The 26,086-nt window shown below is 35.4% G+C and overlaps 3 protein-coding genes and 2 long non-coding RNA genes across 6 annotated transcripts; 2 read left to right on the top strand and 3 right to left on the bottom strand.

Moving 5' to 3' along the window:
• Positions 1–2,879: 2,879 nt before the first annotated feature.
• On the top strand, positions 2,880–5,314 carry LOC130724264 (glucan endo-1,3-beta-glucosidase 5-like). Its single transcript, XM_057575458.1, has 2 exons — positions 2,880–3,390; positions 4,011–5,314. Exons 1-2 carry the CDS (start codon positions 3,041–3,043, stop codon positions 5,113–5,115), a joined length of 1,455 nt encoding a protein of 484 aa, XP_057431441.1. The 5' UTR covers positions 2,880–3,040; the 3' UTR covers positions 5,116–5,314.
• A 123-nt stretch (positions 5,315–5,437) lies between these two features.
• LOC130724265 (uncharacterized) lies at positions 5,438–6,477 on the bottom strand. The gene is made up of 2 exons (XR_009014471.1): positions 5,915–6,477; positions 5,438–5,694 (listed from the first exon to the last, which is right to left on the bottom strand). It is a non-coding gene; the product is annotated as an uncharacterized LOC130724265 (long non-coding RNA).
• Positions 6,478–12,530: 6,053 nt separating this feature from the next.
• On the top strand, positions 12,531–15,097 carry LOC130726885 (uncharacterized). 2 transcript variants are annotated; one of them, XR_009015038.1, is made up of 3 exons: positions 12,531–12,691; positions 14,335–14,390; positions 14,485–15,097. It is a non-coding gene; the product is annotated as an uncharacterized LOC130726885 (long non-coding RNA). The 2 variants fall into 2 exon arrangements; XR_009015037.1 differs by lacking the exon at positions 12,531–12,691 and having other exon boundaries at positions 13,559–14,390.
• Positions 13,093–14,992, bottom strand: LOC130726884 (uncharacterized protein At4g26485-like). Its single transcript, XM_057578205.1, has 3 exons — positions 14,761–14,992; positions 14,460–14,658; positions 13,093–13,565 (listed from the first exon to the last, which is right to left on the bottom strand). Exons 1-3 carry the CDS (start codon positions 14,990–14,992, stop codon positions 13,268–13,270), a joined length of 729 nt encoding a protein of 242 aa, XP_057434188.1. The 3' UTR covers positions 13,093–13,267.
• A 1,874-nt stretch (positions 15,098–16,971) lies between the features above and the next one.
• On the bottom strand, positions 16,972–17,963 carry LOC130725682 (uncharacterized protein At4g26485-like). Its single transcript, XM_057576890.1, has 3 exons — positions 17,682–17,963; positions 17,372–17,579; positions 16,972–17,269 (listed from the first exon to the last, which is right to left on the bottom strand). Exons 1-3 carry the CDS (start codon positions 17,911–17,913, stop codon positions 16,972–16,974), a joined length of 738 nt encoding a protein of 245 aa, XP_057432873.1. The 5' UTR covers positions 17,914–17,963.
• Between the last annotated feature and the right edge of the window lie 8,123 nt (positions 17,964–26,086).

Consider the following 26,086-nt stretch of genomic DNA (forward strand, 5'->3'; position numbering starts at 1 on the left):
CCAGGCCAATGGGCGTTTGGATTCCCTCAAAGTGGTCAGAAAGTTGTATAAAGAGAGGAAAGATAAGGTGTTTCTGAATTAGTAATCACCAATAACATTTTGCTGAGTGAAGCATTTCTGATAAGATCTCCTTGCAATGCTGCTGACTTTTATTAAACAACTGTGAAATACTAACAAGCACCTTTAACTTTGTTTAGTTTTTTTGATTTGGTTGAGGATATCAATATCTTGGTTTTCTTTTACAATACTTCAAAAGCTTGCAAAGTGGTATTGATTTTGCATTGTAATAGAAACGTATACTGAACAATCCCCTGAGGCCTGATCCCCATGTTTAGGAAGGGCAATCACAATCTTTTCATTCTCCAAGTCTACAAGGATATACCATTTTTCCACACTTTACAATGAAACTTCGGCTGGCATAAGAGAGAATAAGACAATATTTGCTCAATGATTGTAAGACATTTTTCTTTTATGCAATCACAGTAACAGAATATTTGGATATGGGGATTAAAAACCCCTCTCCCTTTACATATTCACTATAAGAAAAATGTTCATTAACAATGAAAAAACCGTGCTATAATAGATTTATTGTTGGCATTGTGGTTGACGTTAAAAGCGTCAGAGCTAATACTTTGCATTGGTAGCTTAGCCGATGTCACAATTTTGTGTCGGTTAAGCCGGAGCAACACACTGATTGTCATGATCAATACTAACTCATAAGTATTATCGTTATATAGTCGTACATGTATACAACATTTTAACACTGTTAGCTTCGGTTTTGACCGATACTACCATTCAAATTATTATTTTCAACACAACAACACCAAACTCATGTTCAGATCGATATATATCATATTTTTAGCTCGTGTGTTTATTTTTCAGTTGCTTATCGAGTTAAATAGTTTGGTCATTGCAATATATATACATGTTCTCTATTTGTCACCAAGTAGGCGAGGACAATGTATCATTAATTATTAAATGTTTTGAATTCGCTCATGTAAACTACGCTTGAAAAATGTGATTTCCTTATTATAAGCAGTAATGATATATACACACCTCATTTTTAAAACACTTCATTTCCACCTCTTTTTATTTCTATCTCTCTCCTCTTACCATCTATCACATCTCATACTTTCTCTCTCTTACTTTTCATTTTCTTCCTATCTCTCTCATCATTCCACCTCTTCCACCTCAAAAGAGAGGTGTGTAAGTAACATTACTCTATTACAAGTCCTCATTTCTCGTTTCGCATATAATAGATAGGGAAATAGAGATAGAGAATAGAGAAATTGTAGCAATTAATTAAACATGATCGAATTCAAAGCTTTCGATGAATGACGATACATGGTACTTGGTGAGAAATGGAAAATATATTTCAACGTCAAAATTATTCAGCTTGACAAATAACTTAAAACTAAACTAGAGATGAAGATGATATTAAATAATTATGATGATGTAGTGGTGAAAACATATCCATAAGAACCTTTAAGCATTTGATGAGGGGTGATGGATTAAGCATCTGTAAAGCATATTTAATCAATAAACATATGGGTTGTCTAAATGATCCATGATAAAGTTTGGGTTAAATAACCCATCATCCAATCATATTGGAGATAAATGAGTTGGAAATAAATTAACAAATAAAATATAGAAATTCCAACTCACTTATCTCCAATGTGATTGGATGATGAGTTATTTGATCCAAACTTTATCATGTGTCATTTAGACAATCTCATAAACATATTATATTTATCAAAGAATGTAGAGAGTGGATCGAGTGCCGTAAAATAGGGTATTGCATCAAAGGTCGAACCCTACTCATCTTCATGTAATTAATTATCTCTTCACTCAAAGATTATACCTTTTTCATGTGTAACATACGTTTTCCCTATAATAATACATAAGATCTTAAAAATATACGTTTTCCTTATAACAATGAACATTGAGGAAGATATAATGCAAATTCATGAGTTAATGACTATATCATCGCAAGGAATTATTTATCAAGTAATGATATGTATACATGCATTTTTTGATGAATTGTGTGAATTTAAAATTGTTTAAAAATGGGCAGGGTGAGTTATGGAATATGTGTTGAACATTACAATATGTAGGAATGGAATCCTCTCATCCTTCCAAGCATGCAATTAAACAAGCCTCCACCGCGTTGCCTCCCTTGATTGCTCTCACTCTCCCTCTTCCTCTATGAACTAGCACCAAGAATGTTGAAGGGGAGTGGTTATGAAAGGGGGCTAGGTAGGAGAGGGAAAGCTAGAGTAATGCTAGTTGAGAGAGAGCCTTCATGAACTTTGATGATTTTACGCGTGATAAATAAATTTCTAGGTAAAGATTAGGAATTAGTGATTTTTGGACGAGAAAAAAAAATCTAACCTTATAGTTATAGGTTAAATAAGTGTTTCCCCCTCTTCTAATTTTCAACTAACACGTCATATATCATGTAAGTATGTTATAGAAGCTTTGGTCAGACATGTAAATAAGTCTTCAAAACCAATCAGAACTCATTTTCAAACATGACATTAGACATTCTTATAACTTGACTCCGACAATTGATAAAAATCAAAACTTCACTCATTTTGTAGGGGGAAAAATAATTACCCTCCAAATATTTCATCATGTTGTGCCCCTTATTCAATCCAATTCATAAAAAAAAACACTTTTTATTCAAAAATGCTTGTGAACATTCATGTGTAATGAACACCCAAAAATAGCCTTCTCATTTGGATTGTCTAATAGAGGCAAATCTTGCCGATGCCGACATAAGTGAAAAAAAAACAATTAGAAAGTAAGGGCATTATAGTAAAATCACAAAACCAACCCATCCAGATCCAACACAAAAATAACCTGAGACCTCTCCTTAAAACAAAACTGGTTACTACACAGTACACACAAACACAGTGTTTGAGTGTTTCTTTCTTCACCTTTACTCATTCATAGCATAAACCAACCACCACACTGTGATGTTGATTCAACCCTGAAACCCTGTTCAAAATCTCTCACCATTTTCACCATTTTGCTAGCAATGTTGGAACCCAGGTTGGGTTTTGTGGTTTGGTCCCTATGGCTTTTATACTGGAGCTTGGTTCCAGCGGTGGAATCAGGTATAGGTGTCAACTGGGGCACTCTTTCTTTCCACCGGCTGAAACCCTCCACGGTGGTTGATCTGCTTAGAGAAAACAGGATCCAAAAAGTGAAGCTGTTTGAAGCTGATTCTGATGTGCTTAAGGCACTCATGGGGAGTGGTATTCAGGTCATGGTTGGGATCCCCAATGAAATGTTGTCTGCCCTCAGCTCCTCTCCTGTTGCTGCTGATTTCTGGGTTCGCCGGAATCTCTCTGCTTATATTGGTGGTAGAAGAGGTGCTGATATCAGGTAAAGTGATACTAGTTAGAAATGGAATAAACCCAATATTTTATTTGATATGTGCATACAATGAAGCTAGTTTAATGTGTATTGTAAGTTGTAACTTACCTGGGAATATATAGTTACTAGGGTATCAAAAGCTGAATTCAATCAAGACTGATTTGTATTATCAATTTGACTTTTAAATTTTAATCTTATGGTTCTTAATTACCAGTTCAAGTTGATTAGAGAAATGAACTTAAGACAAATGATTAAGAATATTTATCTGTGGTGTGAGTTTTGTATCGGATGGTGCTATACAAACAATTCTTGGATGCATTTCTCTTATTAGTTTGAAATAGAAACTATGATAATTGGATTTTGATCTAGTTCTGAATCCTAGCTATGTAAGTATCAGCCTATCAGGTCTTTGAATAATGGCTCACAACTCACTTCTATAAGAGAAATTTACAGTAGACAGTACAAGAAGTTTTCATGATTGTTTCCTCCTTGTAACGCTCATGAAACTTGTATGAAATGCCTTTTTGCGTTTTTAGTTTTGCAGTTTTTGCCTTGTAGCAAGATTTTTTAGAAATGTACGAAACATGTTGATTTTCTACTGGCCTTTTACCTTCTACCTTGTATTGCAGGTATGTTGCTGTTGGAAATGAACCCTTCCTTACGAGTTATAATGGTCAATTTCAGAACTTTGTCATTCCAGCCATATCCAATCTACAACAGTCTTTAGTCAAAGCAAATCTTGCGGGTTATGTGAAGCTAGTTGTCCCTTGCAATGCAGATGCCTACGAGTCCCCGGGACCTCCTTCCCAAGGGGCATTCCGACCTGAACTGACTCAGATAATAACTCAACTGGTTCAGTTCCTCAACTCAAATGGTTCTCCATTCGTTGTCAACATCTACCCGTTTCTAAGCCTTTATGACAATGGAGATTTTCCCCAAGATTACGCGTTCTTTGAGGGAACTACTCATCCTGTCACAGATGCTTCTAATGTTTACACCAATGCATTTGATGGAAACTACGACACTTTAGTCGCAGCCCTCAGTAAACTCGGATACGGTCAGATGCCCATAGTTATTGGGGAAATTGGTTGGCCCTCAGATGGAGCCCTTGGTGCAAATGTCACCGCTGCAAAGGTTTTCAATCAAGGCCTCATCTATCACATTGCAAGTAACAAAGGGACCCCTTTGAGGCCAGGTATTCCTCCTATGGATGTTTATCTTTTCAGTTTACTTGACGAAGGAGCTAAGAGCACGCTTCCGGGAAACTTTGAAAGACACTGGGGGATATTTTCGTTTGATGGGCAGGCTAAGTATCCATTAGACCTTGGACTTGGAAAGAAGGAATTAAGAAATGCAAGGAATGTTCAGTATCTTCCATCTAGATGGTGTGTGGCAAACCCCTCCAGTGATTTGACTAATGTAGTAAACCATATGAGAATTGCCTGTAGTGTTGCGGACTGCACCACGCTTAACTATGGAGGTTCATGCAATGAAATCGGCGAGAAGGGTAATGTATCATATGCTTTTAACAGTTACTATCAGCTAAGAATGCAAGATTCACAAAGCTGCAATTTTGATGGGCTTGGTATGATTACTTTCCTGGACCCTTCAGTTGGTGATTGTCGTTTTCTTGTAGGCGTTGGCTCAGATTCATCGACATCTCAAACAACCTATCAGTGGTGGGTTGTAGTATTACTTCTAATTCTACATGGGACTTTCTCTCTTTCAAAGTGATTTAGAGGTTTCATTAGTGGGTTTTTCATGGTACCCCCTTCTGAGACTGTTAGAACTAGAATAGCTGATATACTACTTAATCTTAGAAAGATTCAAAAGATTCATCGTTTGTAGCCCTGTATATGAACAAGCCATTGTCATATAAGGGACTGTGTAAACATTGTCACGATGGTATTGAATATTGCACATATTTATTTCATGTTTGTTCTGGTGATACTTGTTGAATTAATTGAATGAATCAGATTATCGTTTTCCAGTTCACCTTTCTTAGAACATGAACTGCAAGTGATTTTTGAATTGGAATCTCTTGAGGATGAACATATTCAAAGTAAAAGTTTGATTACATTAGTAATCAATATTCAATTACACAACAAACTTCTATGCAGGGCACTTATTCATTTGGTTTCCTGCATAATTATTTAGTAGCACATACTTATGTTTCTGGGTAAGAGGTGTATGAACTTAGAGGGTGTCTTCTTTAGCCTTGTGACGTTCAAGTTGAAGAGCAACAACCATCTACACAGCATACTTTGCCACATCTGAGCATTGGCTTCAATATGAACGTGCAGCATCGACAACCTTCACAGAAAAAAAGACATAACAGTTACTTTTAGCTTACAAGAATTTTAGGTGGCACTACAAGACTATATTTAGATATCCATTGACACTAGTGTACGGTGAAATAAACAGTTAATGGAACTCTTGTGGATATGAAAGTTTGTTCACATTGCACTCAATTGAGATCCAAAGACACTAAATTGGTGATGAGTGCTAAAGCACAAATGCTGATGAGCTTTACCTGCTTGAGGATAGTAAACCATATTATTGGAAGTTGGGAGATGACCGCTTGTTTTATCTGCATTGGCTGAAATGGCTGTGAAAGCCATCACCAGCAAGAGGCATGAGAAAGCAATGACCAAAGCTGCTTTTTTCACCATCTTCTTCACCTTGCTCATTCTTTTACTACCCTTGCAAACCTATTTATAGTAGTAGGTACTCATTTGGTTTGGACAATGCTTGGAGCTAAAAGTGGTGGCATTCTACAACTTGCTACCTTAGCTAGTGTTGCATATCCTTTTGCTTGAAACATGGGCAGCGTTTGTCTGTACTCTGTACACACTTGTCCTCATCTATTATGCTCGCCAATTTTGACTATCCCCATGTTTCAATACAAATTCCTATCAGAAAACCTTCACTACTATTCAAATCTTGTATCTGTATGTCCCATTCAGCGTATCGACATAGGGGACATGTTTTTTCAATTACTTATGAATGATTAGGAATTCCCATAGACATCTCTAGCCAATGTGGGACTCTAACATTACTGACATGACATGACTGAGAAATGCACTCCTCACTATAGATGAGTAACTCAAGTACTCAACTCACACTAACCTTAATATTAAAGACTAAACAATGTATCTAACTTGAAACTAGATAAAGACAATTATCACCACCAAACACATAAATCAATTGCTTTGGATTATTCTAGCTTAAACATATATCTCGATTTCGAGTCCCTATGAATACAGTGTAAAAGATACTTGCAGTTCATAAAAAGATAAAAGACAGCCATGGTCATTTGAAACAAAAAGTAAACATGCAGGGTCCATTTCATCAAATTTTTAGTCAACTTGATATTCACCTTTGCCAAAGTTTTTTTTCTTTGCTTCCCTTTTCTTGGCACTTTCCGTAAAGTTATCTGAAGCAAATTGTGACCAATCATCTATGTATGCTTCAAACCACTGGTATTATATTAGTGGTAAAGGATTTGGATCATTTGCATGAGATTATAGGTTTAAATCTCATTACTACTATGGTGGAAAAAACAAAAAAATGTTTTAGCTAAGAACTAAAAATTAAAGTCAAAACCTGAGTGTTAGAGATAAATAGGCGTAATATCCTACGGGATATTCCTTTTGTTATTCTTTAATATATTTTGTAATATGTCTCAGAATATTCTAAGGAATATTCTATACTTTCTTTATTATAAATAATATTGTCTACCTCACACACAATTTGTGGTGAGAGTATCCAATCTTACATGGTATTAGGTTTAGGTTGAAACCTTAGCCTCCAAACCCTCCCTGTGCCGCCACAAATCCCTCTCCGTTTCTGAGTATGGACGGAAATTTCGCACTATTTGTGATCAATTGGCTGTTCTTGGTGCCCCTGTGGCTAATGATGACAAAGTTCACTGGTTTCTTCGTGGTCTTGGCCCATCATATGCAAATTTTTCCACCGGTCAGCTTGATCAGGTACCCATACCTCTCTTTACTGACATTCTTTGTAAGGTCGAGAGTCATGCTATTTTTCAGGCTTCTCTTGAGGAATCAGTGACTCCTCCGCCTGCTGCTTTCCATGCAAGCAATCAGACTCGCTCTTCTCGAAATCAATCTTCCAATAGTGGCAACCGTGGAAATTCTGGTGGAGGTTCTCGTGGTGGAAATCGCGGCAACTCTAATGGTGGATCTCGTCAGCGTCGCAATAATGGTGGCTCTGGTCGTCGTGGCACTTACACTCCTCGCTGTCAAATTTGTCGTGAGCAGGGTCACTATGCTGATAAGTGTTCGGTTCGCTGGGATCGTTCTTCTGAGTCTGCCAATTTAGCTCAATCCTTTGCTGCGAGTTGTTCGTTGAACACCTCAAACCGGTCCGATTGGTTTATGGATACAGGTGCTACCTCACATATGACACATTCTCTATCTCAGCTGACGGACTCTCATGCCTACTCTGGTAATGATCGTGTTCTAGTTGGTAATGGAGCTGGTTTACCTATTACTCATATTGGCTCTCGTTCTGCTTCTTATTCTGTTCCTTTATCTAATGTTTTGGTTGTGCCTCGGCTAACCAATAATCTTGTCTCTGTTAGCAAATTGACCTGTGAACACAATGCTCGAGCTATCTTTCAGGATGATTCTTTTGTTATTCAACATCGACAGACAGGCGCTGTTTTGGGAAGAGGCCAATGTGATAATGGGCTTTATGTGCTTAACCACGGATCACAGGCGTTGCTTGCTACCGGTTCTACATTACCTCGTGCTTCTTTTGAATTGTGGCACTCACGGTTAGGACATGTTAATTTTGACATTATTCAACAATTGCATAAACTTGTTTGCTTCAATGTTTCCTCTATTTTGCCTAAGCCTACTTGTTGTACTTCCTGTCAGATGGCTAAGAGTAAGCGTTTAGTCTTCTATGATAATCATAAACGTTCTTCTGCAGTTTTAGACCTTATCCATTGCGATTTGTGGGGACCATCTCCTGTTGCTTCTGTTGATGGTTTTTCTTACTTTGTTATCTTTGTTGATGATTTTTCCCGGTTTACTTGGTTTTATCCATTGAAGCGCAAGTCTGACCTTTATGATGTCCTTGTTCGATTCAAAGCGTTTGTGGAAAACCAATTCTCCCGGTCGATCAAAGTCTTTCAAAGTGATAATGGCACCGAGTTCACTAATAACAAAGTACATGCTTTGTTTGCTTCTTCGGGTGTGCTTCATCGGTTTTCATGCCTTCATACTCAGGCACAGAATGGACGAGTTGAACGGAAACACAGACATGTTCTTGAGCTTGGTCTTGCTATGTTGTATCACTCACATGTCCCTACTAGATATTGGGTTGATGCATTCAGTACTGCGGTATATATTATTAACCGTGTCCCTTCTAAGGTGCTCTCTAATCAGATTCCGTTTCAGCTACTGTTTCATGTTGCGCCTACATATGCTACTTTCCATCCTTTTGGATGTCGGGTGTTTCCTTGCTTGCGTCCATACATGAAACATAAGTTTAGCCCTCGGAGTACTCCTTGCATATTCCTGGGATACAGTAGTCACCACAAGGGATTCAAATGCTTTGATCCGGCTTCTTCTCGGACTTATGTGTCACGTCATGCTCAATTTGATGAATTATGCTTCCCTTTTGCAGGCTCTAACTCTTCCGCTACTGATTTCGAGGTCTCTACGTTTTATGAACCATTTGCAGGATCACCTCCATCTTCAAGACTTGCTATTCCCGTCAGTCCGGAGAGTTCCCCCCATACTGGTCCTTTATCTTGTCCTTCTTGTGATGACTTAGATGTTCTGCAGGATCCTCACGATGATGCACCACCCTCGCCGGTTCCTCATGATGATGCCCCACCTTCGCCGGTTCCTACTTCACCAGCACCACTAGCAGCCCCTCCTATTGTGGCTCAGGTTCCCCCTGCTTCACCACTGGCTACTTCTCCGGTTGTGGCTCAGGTTCCCCTTGCTCCTGTTGCTGCTCGCCCCCAGACTAGATCTCATAATGGTATTTTAAAGCCCAATCCGCGTTATGCCTTGGTCCACGCTCAACCTACTGGTCTTCTTACTGCTTTGCATACTGTTACTGAGCCTAAGGGTTTCAAATCTGCTATGAAGCATCCTCAATGGTTGGCAGCTATGGAGGATGAACTTTCTGCTCTTCATAAGAATTCTACTTGGACTTTAGTTCCTCGTCCTTCCACTACCAATGTTGTTGGAAGTAAATGGGTTTTTCGAACTAAATTCCACAGTGACGGCACTGTTGAGCGCTTAAAAGCGCGTTTGGTAGCTCAGGGTTTCACGCAGATTCCAGGGTTTGATTACTCTCTTACTTTCAGTCCTGTTGTCAAGGCTACTACTGTACGCCTTATTTTATCTCTTGCCGTGCTCAATGATTAGCAACTTCATCAGTTGGATGTAAAAAATGCTTTCCTTCATGGTCATCTCACTGAAACTGTTTATATGGAGCAGCCTCCTGGATTTGTTGATCATCGTTTCCCGACTCATGTGTCGGTTGAACAAGGCCCTCTACGGTCTCAAACAGGCCCCCCGTGCTTGGTTTCAGTGCCTAAGCTCTTTTCTCATGCGCTTTGGTTTTTCGTGTAGTCAGGCTGATCCTTCCTTGTTCTTCTTCTACAAAGGTGTTGAAAGATTTTTTACCACTCTACGTTTGAATCTCTCAAGACTCAATTGTAGTATAGTAAAGGGTTTTGTCGTATCCACAGGGAGGTGTAATACTTATGCCGTTCAATAGTTATCAAGCTTAAATGATGGTTGCACAATAGTTTGATTTTTGTTTAAAAACATAAAAGTAAATGAAAACAAGTAAAATAATGGAGAAACAACAGGTATGAGGAATTGTTGGGATGAGATTTCATTGAATGACCTCTGTGCCTTCTAGTGATTCAAATACAACCAAGTCTATGCTTATGACTCATCTACACTAGTTCAACCCTACATCATCGATGTCTCGCATGAGTAGATAGCAATAACTCTCTAATCCTAAACATTGATGTCTCACATGATTAAGAAAGATAGTTATCATGAAGCTTTGGTGTTTATGTGACTAACAAACCTAACTCTATGTCTAGCAATTAGGATTATTAGGTGATTAACTCTAGTTCGGACTCTAGGCGATATAGCTCTCGCTCTCACGCCGAATCAAGTATATATGTTCTAGGTGTGCAAACTAAAACATAACATGAAGATCAAGAGAGAATCACTAACTCATAAACAAAGAACATGATTTATATCAAGGAGAATCAAATAGAAAACATAAGTATCAATCAATTACATCAAACCCCAACAAAAGAAAGATTAGCTATCCATTTTCATGGATAACTTTACAAATAGAGAAGAAGAATGAGAAGAACCGAAACCTTCGCGATGTCTCGCCGCCGAATCCGATGTCCAAGCCTCTTCTCTAGCCTCCTCCATGTTTCTCTTGTGTTTCCCCTCTGTTTGGGTTCTGTTATGATCCCGTTTTTTCCGCCAGATTCTTAAAAGAAGCTTTTTATATTGAAAAATAGCAGTACAGAGCGCTGGGCGGCCTCTTTTGGGCGTTGGGCGGCCAGATTCCTTCAAGGTTGGGTTTCTGGAACCGCCATGGGCGCTGGGCGGCCTCTGCAACCCGCTGGGCGCCCAACACATCTTCAAACTCTTTTTTTCTTGCCAAAGCTTGTCATCTTCCTTGAATCTTCAATCCTTCAACACAAATCAAGATGAAAATCAAACTTAAGCACATTTTATTCTAAAGTTCATCTATCAATTAGTTCTAATCAAAAGAAGTAGATTTGGTCAAGATTTATCATGAATTGACAAGGATAAATGCCTAAATTTCTCATCAAAATAGGTAAAATTGGCACTTATCAAAAGGACGCATTACCCTCTATCTTCTTGTGTATGTAGATGACATCATTCTTACTGGAAGTGATTCTGCTCTTCTGACTGAGTTTATTGCTCGTCTTAATGCTGAGTTCGCCATTAAATATCTAGGTAAGCTTGGCTACTTCCTTGGTCTTGAGATCAATTATACTGCTGATGGCTTGTTCTTGGGACAGGCCAAATATGCTCATGATTTTCTTTCTCGTGCTATGATGCTTGAGGCCAGTTCTGTTTCGACACCCTTGGCTGCCGGTTCTCATCTAGTTAGTTCTGGTGAGGCTTACTCAGATCCTACGCATTACCGCTCTTTAGTTGGGGCCTTGCAGTACTTGACTATTACTCGTCCTGACTTGTCATATGCTGTTAACACTGTTAGTCAGTTCCTTCAGGCTCCGACTGTGGATCATTTTCAGGTCGTCAAACGAATTCTTCGTTATGTATGTGGCACACAACACTTCGGTCTTACGTTTCGTCGTACCTCTTCCCCCGCTGTTCTTGGTTATAGTGATGCTGATTGGGCTCGCTGCACGGACACTCGCCGCTCTACTTATGGTTATGCCATTTTTCTTGGTGATAATCTTTTGTCTTGGAGTGCCAAGAAACAACCTACTGTTGCCCGCTCTAGTTGTGAATCTGAGTACCGAGCTATGACTCATATTGCTTCTGAGCTAGTTTGGTTGGTTAATCTTCTTCATGAGCTTCGTGTTCGGTTATCAGCGACTCCTCTTCTTCTTAGTGACAACCAGAGTGCTTTGTTTATGGCCCAAAATCCCGTTGCTCATAAGCATGCCAAACACATTGACTTGGATTGTCACTTCGTCCGTGAGCTGGTTTCCTCTGGTCGATTAGCTGTTCGTCATGTGCCCACTTCTCTCCAGCTTGCTGATATTTTCACTAAGGCGTTACCTCGTCTTTTGTTTGAACTTTTTAGATCCAAGCTTCGAGTTGGTCTTAATCCAACGCTAAGCTTGACGGGGGGTGTTAGAGATAAATAGGCGTAATATCCTACGGGATATTCCTTTTGTTATTCTTTAATATATTTTGTAATATGTCTCAGAATATTCTAAGAATATTCTAAGGAATATTCTATACTTTCTTTATTATAAATAATATTGTCTACCTCACACATAATTTGTGGTGAAAATATCCAATCTTACACTGACTAAAATTAGATTTCTTTTTAGACTCCTTTTGACTTATATCAATCAAGTTGTCATATTAGAAAATAGAAATCAATCATACACCCCAACACCTCAAACTCATTTCACAAAAGAAGAGAGGAATTGGGTGACTTTCGAGGAATTAAGGCCCTTAACCCTTTGAAACTAAATCATTTTCCTACCCAGGTTCATGAGCTAAATAAATGAGACTACAACCGGTTAACATCATCAGTGAAGTGAAGCAAAATCAAGGTAAGTCCACTGTGCTGGTTTCTGTTAGTTAAAGGAGCAAAAATTAGTTAATGGTTGTTGGATAGAGTTCCAGCAAAATATGGGAAAGAAAGACTAAAGATATGGCGAGAAGATAACATGACTTTTAGTTAGAAAACTGTCTTGGCCTTGGGGGACAGATCTCAGGCTCATGAGATTCTAAGGACAACTTGTATTAAGGGAAACCTCATCAATAAAATCTCATTCTTTCTTTCATTTTCTATCCATTACATCATTGGTTTCAGGGTGAATAATGCTGTAGAATCACTTCTAATTTGAACCTACAAGTCTTAGCTTTTGAATAAACGTGCCTTGTATTCTATGCAAACTGTGAAACCAAATATGCACCTATCTTTGAACCAAAATCTGTCACAAATTAATCATGATAGTTAACTAAACTCCATTCATCTGTATTTATAGATCACCATATCCACAAAAAGATGCAAGTCCAAGATTGTTGACATTTTTCTTTTGCACATAAAAGCTTAGGGGGAGAGGATATCTATAAAATAATTTTGATCTTCCAAACAAACATACACTTAGAAGTAAGAACATTCATCATTTACTGAGTAAAGGAGGTGTTTGGAGCTTGAACTTGTAAGTACTAGATTCCCCGAGCGCAAAAGATGCATCAGATAATTTTCCATAGGCTCTCTTGTTGTCATAACCAGGATAGTCATCCTTGAAAAATGGCACAACTTGTTGCAAGACCAACCCTTTTTTTTCTGCCTTCTTTACCAGATCCCATTTGTTGTATGGATCACCCTCCTTGTGTGTTACATGAATCTCCCCTCCCTCTTTCTTTAACAACACTTTGGCATTTGCTAAGAATCCCTTCACCAACCTTTTGTTCAACCTGCTTGGTTGTCACAAATTCAGATCCATCAGTAACTAGCTCAGTAGATGAAACCAAAATATTTGCATGTCTCCTTACTCCTTAGTCTATTATCTATCAAGCAACTCAGCAAGAATGCAGGTATCACTAAATTCTCATTTGTCATCTTAAATAAATCAAAGTTTAGCAAGACAGCATAATGATCAAATACCAGTTCCAGAACCCAAAATCCCCTTGTTTAAAGGGAAATCTAATTGAGTAGGTGCAAAGTATGATGATACTAAATAGAGGATTAAGATTAAGTGCTACCAAGCATGTGTAGAGTCTAGAGTAATTTCTGTTACAAGTTCCGCACATTCGTACTTTCTACCTATTAGTGACTATGTTAAGATATCTGTTGACATTAGTGCAAACGGACGTTAGCATGCACTTCAAAGCAAAAAGTGAACGAAACTCTTCCGATAGATTGAAATGAAAATCAATTCACGTTTCACTGAACTTGTATCCAAACAAACACTAAATTCTTTTCACTATACTCTCGTGCCTTAATATATGCCTTGATATATGAAGTAGAAAACTCATATCATAGCAACAAATTATACTATGCATTCTTGTGCATAAGTGTGACTCTAAAGCTGGAAGCTGCTGGCAATTATAATTAGTTGACTCTGATTGACTTATTCTTTTCCAATCTTTTAGCAGTTATCTTGCACTATTATATGATTAAACTCTACTTTTAAGTTCATTACAGTCACAGAAAAGTTACTTATGGACATTTAAACAATCTCAGAACAACCTAATTCAGGCTTCAAGCAGCAGCAATACCATTAACAAAAGACAAAAAAGGTAAAGCAACATCAAATTAAAAAAAATTAAGCAAAACAAACAAGAGATGAAAAGGTAAGGGAACATTACTGAATCTGGCAGTAGCTATTCTCAGGGTAAAGAAACCCAACATGAGGGAAGTTATAGACAATGCGATCGAACCGCTGAGTCTTGAGAAAGAAATGCTGGCACATGTCCTTAGCATCAACACCATGAAGGACAAGGCAACCCTTTGCTTCAAGCTCCCTCACATTGCTAAGTCCATTACTATACTTCTTTGCAAGATTCTCTGCCAAAAAAAATCAAATGGGCATTTCCAAGTTTTGATCTTTTTTCTTTTTTCAGGAAGCTAAAGAGGAAAATGAATAGAAAATGTTAGACTTGTTCTGACCCTGGGAATCAAGGGAAGTTGCAACGAGATTGTGAGCAGAACCAAAAGCAGTGGCTAAACAGAGAGAAAAGGAGAAGTCACCCTCTCCAACAAGGAGTATCCTCTGCTTTGATGAGTAATGCTTCTTCCATTTCTCTGACTCTTGATGATGATCATCATCATTGACATCAATGTCAAGTTCATCATTATTGTCTACTCTATCTTCTTCTTGTTCTTGTTCTATTCTAGCCATTGTTGTTTTGATCAAGAATAATGCATTGCATTGGTCTAAAGGATTTACAGTGAGAACCCAATTTGACGAATCGTAATGAACCAAAGTGAAGAACTTTATTGCGTCCCTCCAAATACCCTGCTTTTCACAAAGCACCTTTCACGGAGCCATTTGTTTGTTATTGCTACTTCATTCCACTTTTTTTTTTAATCCTAGTTAGTTGATTCTAATTTGTTATGTTTGAATCAATATAGGGACATGTTTGATTCCCCTTAAGTAAGGTTTTGAGTTAGAATCTTGTGGATGAAAAAACCTCATTAGGAGAGTTAGTCCCATGATGTGATGTTCTCGACTCAAACAAGATTGCACTCGAAAGAGGACATCTGTCTTACACAAAATTTTTTTTATCTAAACATTTTAATCTTCGAGATGTTTGTACAAAAACATAAAATACAAAACTTGAGTTAATTTCAGAATCAATCATTTAAAACTATTTGATATGATTTTGAATGTAAGATATTACATTCAATTTTTTATTTATTTGGTTATATAAAAATTAGGTTCTCCCTAATATTCACCATTTTTATAGTGGTGTAAGTTTACACCGCTTGCTTTGACCGGTTATAGCATGTCAACACATATTTTTTTTTAAAAAAAAAATGCTTAAAAATTTATTAATGTTAAATATTTCTAAAAAATATGTGTTGACCTGTTACAGCGGGTTAATGCAAGTGGTGTAAAATTACACCACTTAAAAAATGGTGCACATTAGAGGTTACCTAAAAAATTAACCATAATCATTAAAAAAAAAACTTTGTGAGTAAACATCTTTTTTTTTATACATCGGAAAACTTTGAGTAAACATCTTAATGGTAGAAAAGACAATTAAATTTTATTAATTATTCTAATATTATTAAATGTCAAATAAATTAATACAGTAGTTATTTCCAAAAAAAATCACAATTAATGTCATTGATAACTATTAAATATAAATTGATGCACCTGTATTTTTAAAGTGCTTCGAAAGCTTAAAGTTCTTGAGCCAACATTGAAAAGATAAATTGCAAAATAACTAACTAAGCACCAAACAGGGCATCAACGAAGTCCAAAATACAAAAGTGAAATTGGTTCCTCTAAATCTCCACCTTGCATTTTTCCTATTTTGATGGAATACAATACCTTATTTTAGGGCACTCATCCAGGGATCCTACCAATAAAAAGTATATTAATTATATTAATTTTTATAAATTGATCAATTTAGAATTATTTGGTTACATTGCTTAGTTGAGATTTTTATAAATTTTGTAATGATATATATTGATCGGATCCTTTCCTTTTATGTTGAACATAATTTCCTTTTATTTACAATGTGTAGATGTGACTGAATAAAATATTTAATATATAAAAAGTCCATTATTGATTCTTTCTTATTTTAGATTACTCATCTAATACTATATATTATACTATTATGCAATAGTTTTCTCAACAATTTGTTTACCTTGTTAATATGAAGAACAATACAAAGGAGGTTAAGGATGTTGCCATGAAGGAAGGATTCCATGAAGTTTTAGAGGTGCTTCAGCTTTCTGAGAATGCGGTTTCTGGTGCGATTGATGTTTCAGAAATTAGGGAGTTGATCGAGTCTGATATGTTTCTTCAAGAAGTTGTCAATTCCTTCTTAATGTACTATGATCAGAAGAATAATAAGAGGAAGTACATCTTCATTGATTGAGTATTTCATTGTTCTCTCTTGAGTTAAAGAGAAATCATGGGTGATTTGTATTATCAATATTGTTTTAAACATAGAAAATAAGCTATTATGCACCTACCTAGGCTAGAATACGTTTAGTAGCAATGCGTTTTCTGGTGTGATTGACGAATCATTTATCTATGTACCCTCTGTTGATGATTAAGGAGTAAGAGCAATTTATGATGTTGCGATTATTCTATTCCATGTTGTTCTTAGTAATTTTAATATAATTTGTCAACTCTTTTAATCATCATTTACTGAGTAAAAGAGGTGTTTGGAGATTGAACTTGTAAGTACTAGATTCCCCGAGCGCGAAAGATGCATCAGATAATTTTCCATTGGCTCTCTTGTTGTCATAACGAGGATAGTCATCCTTGAAAAATGGCACAACTTGTTGCAAGACCAACCCTTTTTTTTCTGCCTTCTTTACCAGATCCCATTTGTTGTATGGATCACCCTCCTTGTGCGTTACATGAATCTCCCCTCCCTCTTTCTTTAACAACACTTCGGCATTTGCTAAGAATCCCTTCACCAACCTTTTGTTCAACCTGCTTGGTTGTCACAAATTCAGATCCATCAGTAGCTAGCTCAGTAGATGAAGCCAAAATATTTGCATGTCTCATTACTCCTTAGTCCATTATTTATCAAACAAGAATACATGTATCTGGCAGTAGCTATTCTCAGAGTAAAGAAACCCAACATGAGGGAAGTTATAGACAATGCGATCGAACCGCTGAGTCTTGAGAAAGAAATGCTGGCACATGTCCTTAGCATCAACACCATGAAGGACAAGGCAACCCTTTGCTTCAAGCTCCCTCACATTGCTAAGTCCATTACTATACTTCTTTGCAAGATTCTCTGCCAAAAAAAATCAAATGGGCATTTCCAAGTTTTGATCTTTTTTCTTTTTTCAGGAAGCTAAAGAGGAAAATGAATAGAAAATGTTAGACTTGTTCTGACCCTGGGAATCAAGGGAAGTTGCAACGAGATTGTGAGCAGAACCAAAAGCAGTGGCTAAACAGAGAGAAAAGGAGAAGTCGCCCTCTCCAACAAGGAGTATCCTCTGCTTTGATGAGTAATGCTTCTTCCATTTCTCTGACTCTTGATGATCATCATCATCATTGTCATCAATGTCAAGTTCATCATCATTGTCTACTCTATCTTCTTCTTCTTGTTGTTCTATTCTAGCCATTTTTGTTTTGATCAAGAATAATGCATTGCATTGGTCTAAAGGATTTACAGTGAGAACCCAATTTGATTACCAATGAATCAAAGTGAAGAACTTTATTGCGTCCCTCCAAATACCCTGCTTTTCACAGTGCACCTTTCACGGAGCCATTTGTTTGTTATTGCTACTTCATTCCACTTTTTTTTGCTCATCTTACTTAGATTCTAATTCCTTTTTTCTAATTTGTTGTGGTTTGAATTAATATAGGGACATGCTCGATTCTTCTTACGTAAGGTTTCGTGTTCGAGTCTTGTGGATGAAAAAAAACTATACTATGAGAGTTAGCCTGTAGATGTTCTAGACTCAAACATGATTACCTCCGAAAGATGACATATGTTTACACAAAAAAAAAATGCCAAAATCATAAAATATTGAGTTAATTTCTAAATCAATCATTCAAAACTATTTGATATAATTTTGTGTGTAAGATATTACATTCAATTTTTTATTTAGTTGGTTATATAAAAATTAACCATAATCATTAAAAAAAAAGATTTTGTCAATAAACAACTTAATGGTAGAAAAGTCACAATTGACTTTTATTAATTATTGTAATATCATTAAATGTCAAATTAATAGAGTAGTTATTTTCAAAAAAAATCACAATTGACTTTTTTTAATTATTCTAATGTCATTAATATTTAAAACACTAAAAAAATCTTTACAATAACTATTAAATGTAATATTAATACATTAATTATTTTAAAAAATATAGAATTATTTAATATTTAAATTAATAAAAAAATCATAAAATAAAAATAAGACATCATCTACCTAGTAATTATAATATGAGAGAGAAAACTTATGAAGGAAGATATAGAATGAGAGGATGACACTTGACAGAGTTACCACTTTTTGGTTTCGAAAATAGTATATAGTATGTGATGATGATATGAGATGATATGATATGATTTTTACAACTAATCTGATTTACAGTAGATCGACAATATTTGAATTCTAAAAATATGTCTCCGAATGATAGTTCAAGTGCTAAGAGTTAAGGGACATGTGTGTTGGGTGAGGGAGGTCCAGGGATAATACTTGAACAATGCAATTTATCTTTTCAATGTAAAAAAAAATTTCTCAAAATATAAATTGATGCATGAAGAAAAAGTTCGCTTGAGCGAACTATGGACCGCTTGAGCGAACAATACAACCCAAACTAGCATGCTCTAACCTAAAAACAAACAAAATAAGCACCAAACAGTACATCAACGAAGTCCAAAATACAAAAGTGAAATTGGTTCCTCCAAATCTCCACCTTGCATTTTTCCAATTTTGATGCAATACAATACCTTATTTTAGGGCACTCATCCACGGATCCTACCAATAAAAAATATATTAATTGACAATCAAGTTGGTGATTATATTAATTTTTATAAATCGATCAATTTAGAATTATTTGGTTACATTGCTTAGTTGAAATTTTTATAAATTAGGTAATGATATATATTGATCGGCATCCTTTCCTTTTATGTTGAACATCATTTCCTTTTATTTTTATTTTTTTATACAACGGAAGATTTTCCTTTTATTTACAATGTGTAGATGTGACTGTATAAAATATTTAATACATAAATGTTGGAGAAAATAGTGAAATAACATGAAAGAGTAGAGAGAGAAATTAAGGGAAAATATATTATTGACTTAATTAAAACTGAAAGCAATACATGTCTTATATAAAAGATCTAACTTACTAGAAGATAACTAAAAGATAACTTCTTATCATAATAACCAAATTAGTTATTATCTTTTATTCTAGCTTCTATCTAATAGCACTATATCACTATCTCTTAGCTAAATTTAATATTTGAATTAATATCCACATTAATAAAAATTCTATTATTGATTCTTTCTTATTTTAGATTACTCATCTAATAGTATATATTATACTATTATGCAATAGTTTTCTCAACAATTTGTTTACCTTGTTAATATGAAGAACAATACAAAGGAGGTTAAGGATGTTGCGATGAAGGAAGGATTCCATGAAGTTTCAGAGGTGCTTCAGCTTCCTGAGAATGCGATTTCTGGTGTGATTGATGTTTCAGAAATTAGAGAGTTGATCGAGTCTGATACGTTTCTTCAAGAAGTGGTCAATTCCTTCTTAATGTACTATGATCAGAAGAATAATAATAAGAGGAAGTAGATCTTCATTGATTGAGTATTTCATTGTTCTCTCTTGAGTTAAAGAGAACTCATGGGTGATTTGTATTATCAATATTGTTTAAAACATAGAAAATAAGCTATTATGCACCTATCTAGGCTAGAATATAGGAGATAGTAGTAATGTGTTTTCTGGTGTGATTGACGAATTATTTATCTATGAGCCCTCTCTTGATGATTAAGGAGTAAGAGCAATTTATGTTGCAATTATTCTATTCAACGTTGTTCTTAGTAATTTTAATATAATTTATCATCTCTTTTTATAATCTCGTATTTTTTCTTCTCGCAATAACTTAGATAAGATTTGAATACTCAAAATATAAATTGACCCACAGCTTAGAAATACCAATCGGTCCCCTTATGTGGGAAAAAATTAGTTGTATACAATCAATTTTCAGGAAGCTAAAGAGGAAAATGAAATAGAAAATGTTAGACTTGTTCTGACCCTGGGAATCAAGGGAAGTGGCAACTAGGTTGTGAGCAGAACCAAAAGCAGTGGCTAAACAGAGAGAAAAGGAGAAGTCACCCTCTCCAACAAGGAGTATCCTCTGCTTTGATGAGTAATGCTTCTTCCATTTCTCTGACTCTTGATGATGATCATCATCATTGACATCAATGTCAAGTTCATCATTATTGTCTACTCTATCTTCTTCTTGTTCTTGTTCTATTCTAGCCATTGTTGTTTTGATCAAGAATAATGCATTGCATTGGTCTAAAGGATTTACAGTGAGAACCCAATTTGATTACCAATGAATCAAAGTGAAGAACTTTATTGCGTCCCTCCAAATACCCTGCTTTTCACAGTGCACCTTTCACGGAGCCATTTGTTTGTTATTGCTACTTCATTCCACTTTTTTTTTTTTTTTCTAATCCTAGTTAGATTCTAATTCATTTTTTCTAATTTGTTATACTTTGAATCAATATAGGGACTTGTTGTCTTTGTATGATAGTTTAAGTGGTGGGAGCTGAGAACATATGAGTTGGGTAGAGGGAGGTTCAGGGATCGATTCATAGCGGGTGCAATTTATCTTTCTGATGTACCAAAAAAAATATTGGGGCCTTCTTGATTCCTTAAATAAGGTTTCGGGTTCAAGTCTTGTGTATGAAAAAACCTCGCTGGAAGAGTTAGCCCCATGATTTGTGTGGATGTTTTCAACTCAAACAGGATTGCATCCGGAAGATGAAATCTGTCTTACACCAAAAAATATATCAAAATCATTTTAATCTTCCAGATGTATATACAAAAACATAAAATACAATTTTTTTTGAGTTAATTCCCAAATCAATCATTTAAAACTATTTAATATCATTTTCAACGTAAGATATTACACTCAATTTTTCTATTTGGTTATATAAAAATTAACCATAATCATTAAAACTAGACTTTGTCAACATACATCTTAATGGTAGAAAAGTCACATTTAATTTTTATTTATTATTTTAATGTCATTAAAAATCATTAAATGTCAAATTAATATAGTAGTTATTTTTGAAAAAAAAATCACAATTGACTTTTGTTAATTATTCTAATGTCATTAATAACTATTAAATGCAATATTAATACATTAATTATTTTCGAAAATATAGAATTATTTAATATTTAAATTATTAAAAAATAAAAATATATAAATAAGACGTCATCTACCTAGTCTTATCCTATCTTATACTATATACTATTTTCGAAACAAAAAAATGACAACTCCGACAAGTATTACCCCTTCATAAGTTTTATTTCTCATACTATAATTAGTAGTTAGATGATGTCGTATTTATATTTTCAATTTTTTTAGTAATTTAAATATTAAATAATTTCATATTTCAAAAATAATTAATGTATTAATATTGCATTTAATAGTTATTAATGACATTCGAACAATTAACAAAAGTTAATTGTGACTTTTCTACCCTTAAAATGTATGCTGACAGTTTCTTTTTAATGATTATAGTTATTTTTTATATTACAAAATAAAAAAATTAAATGTATCTTATGTTCAAAAATCAAATATGCTATAAAAAAATTCATATCAAATAGTTTTAAAGGATTGATTTGGAAATTAACTAAAACAATTTATATTTTATGTTTTCGTATATACATTTGAAAGATTAAAAATGGTTTTGATATATTGGTTCAAAGCATAACAAATTTGAAACAAAATCGGAATTAGAATGTAATTAAGATTAGAAAAAAAACTTAAATATGTGATACGTACGTATTTCAAAAAGTAAAACAAGAGAGGAAATATGAAAATGACTGTTGTCTACCAACAAAGTATTATTATTTCATCCGTGCATGACGCGAGATCAATACTAGTAATTATAATATGAGAGAGAGAACTTATGAAGGAAGATATAGAATAAGCGGATGATACTTGTCAGTGCCACTTTTTGGCTTTAGATATAGTATTTAGTATATGATATGATTTTTTTTTAATTAATCTGATTTACGGTTAAATATAAAAGGCAATATATGAATTCTCGAAATTGTCTCTGAATAATAGTTCAAGTGATAAGAGTCAGCGGACATGTGAGTTGGGTGAGAGGAGGTCCAGTGATCAACCCGTGGACAATACAATTTATCTCTTCGATGTTAAAAAAAAAAAGAATTCTCAAAATATAAATTGATGCACCTGTAGTTTTTTTTTTTGCACATGTATCAGAAATATATAGCAATTGGCGGTCTTATGTGGAAAGAATGAGTTGCTATACAACCCATTTTAAAATGAAATGGGATAATAATATGATTATAAAATCAAAATATACATCGAGTTGTAGCGTAACGATTATTCACCTCACCCCTTAATCATAGATTAGAGTATATTTGATGGCGAGAAGATGAGTCATTATAATCAACACTGTGTATTTTGGTATCTAACAAAAGAAAATGGCTAAAAAACACTTTTGGCCCCTGATGTTTTAAGTTTGTGCAAGTTCTGACCCTACTCTATTTTTGTCGATCCATCAGTCAAACGTTAAAAAACTAACAGAATAAGCTGATATGACTTTTTTTTATATATTTTTTAGAACTGCCACGTGGAAATTACAAGTGAAATTGGAAAAAAAAGGGCAAGGGAAATTCAAACTCAAGACCTGTAAGTAGCAAAACATGAATTTAACCAGTTCAATTACATGCATAATTGATATATACATCAAACAAAATTAATTTATATCATTTCCTTAATCATCATCAACTTCATATACTCTTCTTCATCTCTCCAATCCACTCAGGAACCTCTCCTGAGAAAGCATGACTGATGGAGGGGTAGACAATGCACTGTTTGAAAACATGAGGGGTAGAAACGTCGACAAAAATAGAGTAGGGGCATAATTTGCACAAACTTGAAACATCAGGGGCAAAAAATGTTTTTTAGCGAAAGAAAATATAGAAATGTAATGCATGTTTAGGGTTCCCACTAGGGTGGGCAATTTTGTTTGGTCCACGAGGTTCCCACTAGGGTGGGCAATTTTGTTTTTGGTCCACCGGTGGACCACCCCTTAAACACCATTGGATTAAGGAATCTTGGAATATTCTTTAGATCAACGGTTAGGATTTATTGAAAACTAAAAGGGTAAAAATGTAAAGTATCAAACCCTTCTCTCACTCCCTCTCCCTTCCCAGGCCCCAGCAAACCCATTCAACCCACCAACCTCCATAACCAGACCTCCTTCAATCCCCCACATCACCGATGCCTTTTCCTCCTTCGACTGCCGCACTCTCGCAAGAAGAAGGTGAACTAGATCGGCCCTGTGATGATGAAACGATGGCAGCAAGATCCGTGACTAAGGTAGACTAGTTGGACAAGAGGAAGAGCAGATCGCGACCTCCGCCGCATCACCGCGGTGGCCACCGTCGCTAACGTGCGCCAGTACCTGCTCCAAGTCGGAACGCAGGGAAATCGCGGTTCAGGAAACTATTTTCCTAACCCCCTTTTCTTTCTTTTTGATTTTTTTTTTCTCTTGGGTCACTTTTCTTGCTTCAGTTCTTGAAGTTTCTGTTGTGGGAAATTAACGTTGTGATTTTTATCAGTTTTGCTATGTTAATGGGTTTTGTGCAATGATTTTGATTCTAAATGGTTCAAGGGTGCGGGTTGAGGATAAGAGACCACCGTCAGAGAGATGGGCGACACCGTGCCGTCGTTCGCGCCGCCATTGTGACCTCGCCACCACCACCTCCGACAAATGAAGTGATGATTGTGGGTCGAGAGAGAAGGAGTTCTTGCTGGATGTGGGTTATTTACATGATTTTGCTGGGGTTATGTATTAGATTTGTTGAATTGTTGGGGTGGTGGGGGTTGTTGTGGATGTGCGTTGTAGTTGCTCGGTGGTGGGGGACTGGGGGTTGTCTTTTTCTGGGTTTGCCCTTTGGTCCACCGGTGGACCAAAAAACAAAGTTACCCACCCTAGTGGGAACCCAAGAGGTTTAGTCATCTACCTAACAAAAACTGGAACTAAAACTAAGATGGTCATGAGTTTGGATCGAATATATAGTCCACCCAATATCAACTTGAATTGACTCATAGCCAACGAAGTCCAAAATATGAAAATACAAAAACCAAATCGGTTACTCCAAATCTCCACCTTGCATTTTCCAATTTTGATGCAATACAATAACTTATTTTAGGGCACTCATCCAGGGATCCTACCAATAAAAAATATATTAATTGACAATAAAGTTGGTGATTATATTAATCTTTATAAATCGATCAATTTAGAATTATTTGGTTACATTGCTTAATTAGTTGAAATTTTTATAAATTAGGTAATGATATATATTGATCGGCATCATTTCCTTTTATTTACAATGTGTAGATGTGACTGAATAAAATATTTAATATATAAAAAGTCTATTATTGATTCTTTCTTATTTTAGATTACTCATCTTATAGTATATATTATACCATTATGCAATAGTTTTCTCAACAATTTGTCTACCTTGTTAATATGAAGAACAATACAAAGGAGCTAGAGGTTAAGGATGTTGGCATGAAGGAAGGATTCCATGAAGTTTCAGAGCTGCTTCAACTTCCTGAGAATGCGATTTATTGTGCGATTGATGTTTCAGAAATTAGAGAGTTGATCGAGTCTGATATTTTTCTTCAAGAAGTGGTCAATTCCTTCTTAATGTACTATGATCAAAAGAAGAATAATAAGAGGAAGTACATCTTCATTGATTGAGTATTTCATTGTTCTCTCTTGAGTTAAAGAGAAATTATGGGTAATTTGTATTTTCAATATTGTTTTAAACGTAGAAAATAAGCTATTATTATGCACCTACCTAGGCAAGAATACAGATGAAGTATTGCATTTGACGAATCATTTAATCTATGAACCCTCTCTTGATGCATGCCTGATGATTAAGGAGTAAGAGCAATTTATGATGTTGCAATTTCATTCCACGTTGTTCTTAGTAATTTTAATATAATTTGTCAACTCTTTTTATAATCTCGTTTTTTATTCCTGCAATAACATAGACAAGATTTGAATACTCAAAATATAAATTGACGAACAGCTTAGAAATACCTATCGGTCCTCTTATGTGGGAAAAAATTAGTTGTATACAATCAATTTTATAGGTTTTCTTTTTTGTTATACTTGGAAAGATAGGGTCGGATTTTTTAAAATATATAAAAATTAAAAATAGATTCAAAACAGTTTACTAATATAAGCATCAAAAAACAGTTTACTAATATAGTGTTAAAAAAAAGAGTACGGAAAATCAATCTTTCACAAAATCATTGGCTAATAACAATAAAAGGGTTCCCTAAAAAAACCAATAAAAGGGAATAAGGGATGAAATTAGCGATGAAATGTTAGATAGGGATATATTCCGTCGCTAAATCCGTCTCAATCTGTGACGAAATTTGCTACAGAAAATTCTCAAATATTCCATCGCTAATTGCACCTTCTTTGCTAAGTATTTTGTTAGGGTTTGTTTCTCCATCACAAATAACCAGTTTCTTCTGCTTCAAAGCCA

This window comes from Lotus japonicus, chromosome 6 (assembly GCF_012489685.1).
Source record: "Lotus japonicus ecotype B-129 chromosome 6, LjGifu_v1.2".
Classification (NCBI taxonomy): domain Eukaryota; kingdom Viridiplantae; phylum Streptophyta; class Magnoliopsida; order Fabales; family Fabaceae; genus Lotus; species Lotus japonicus.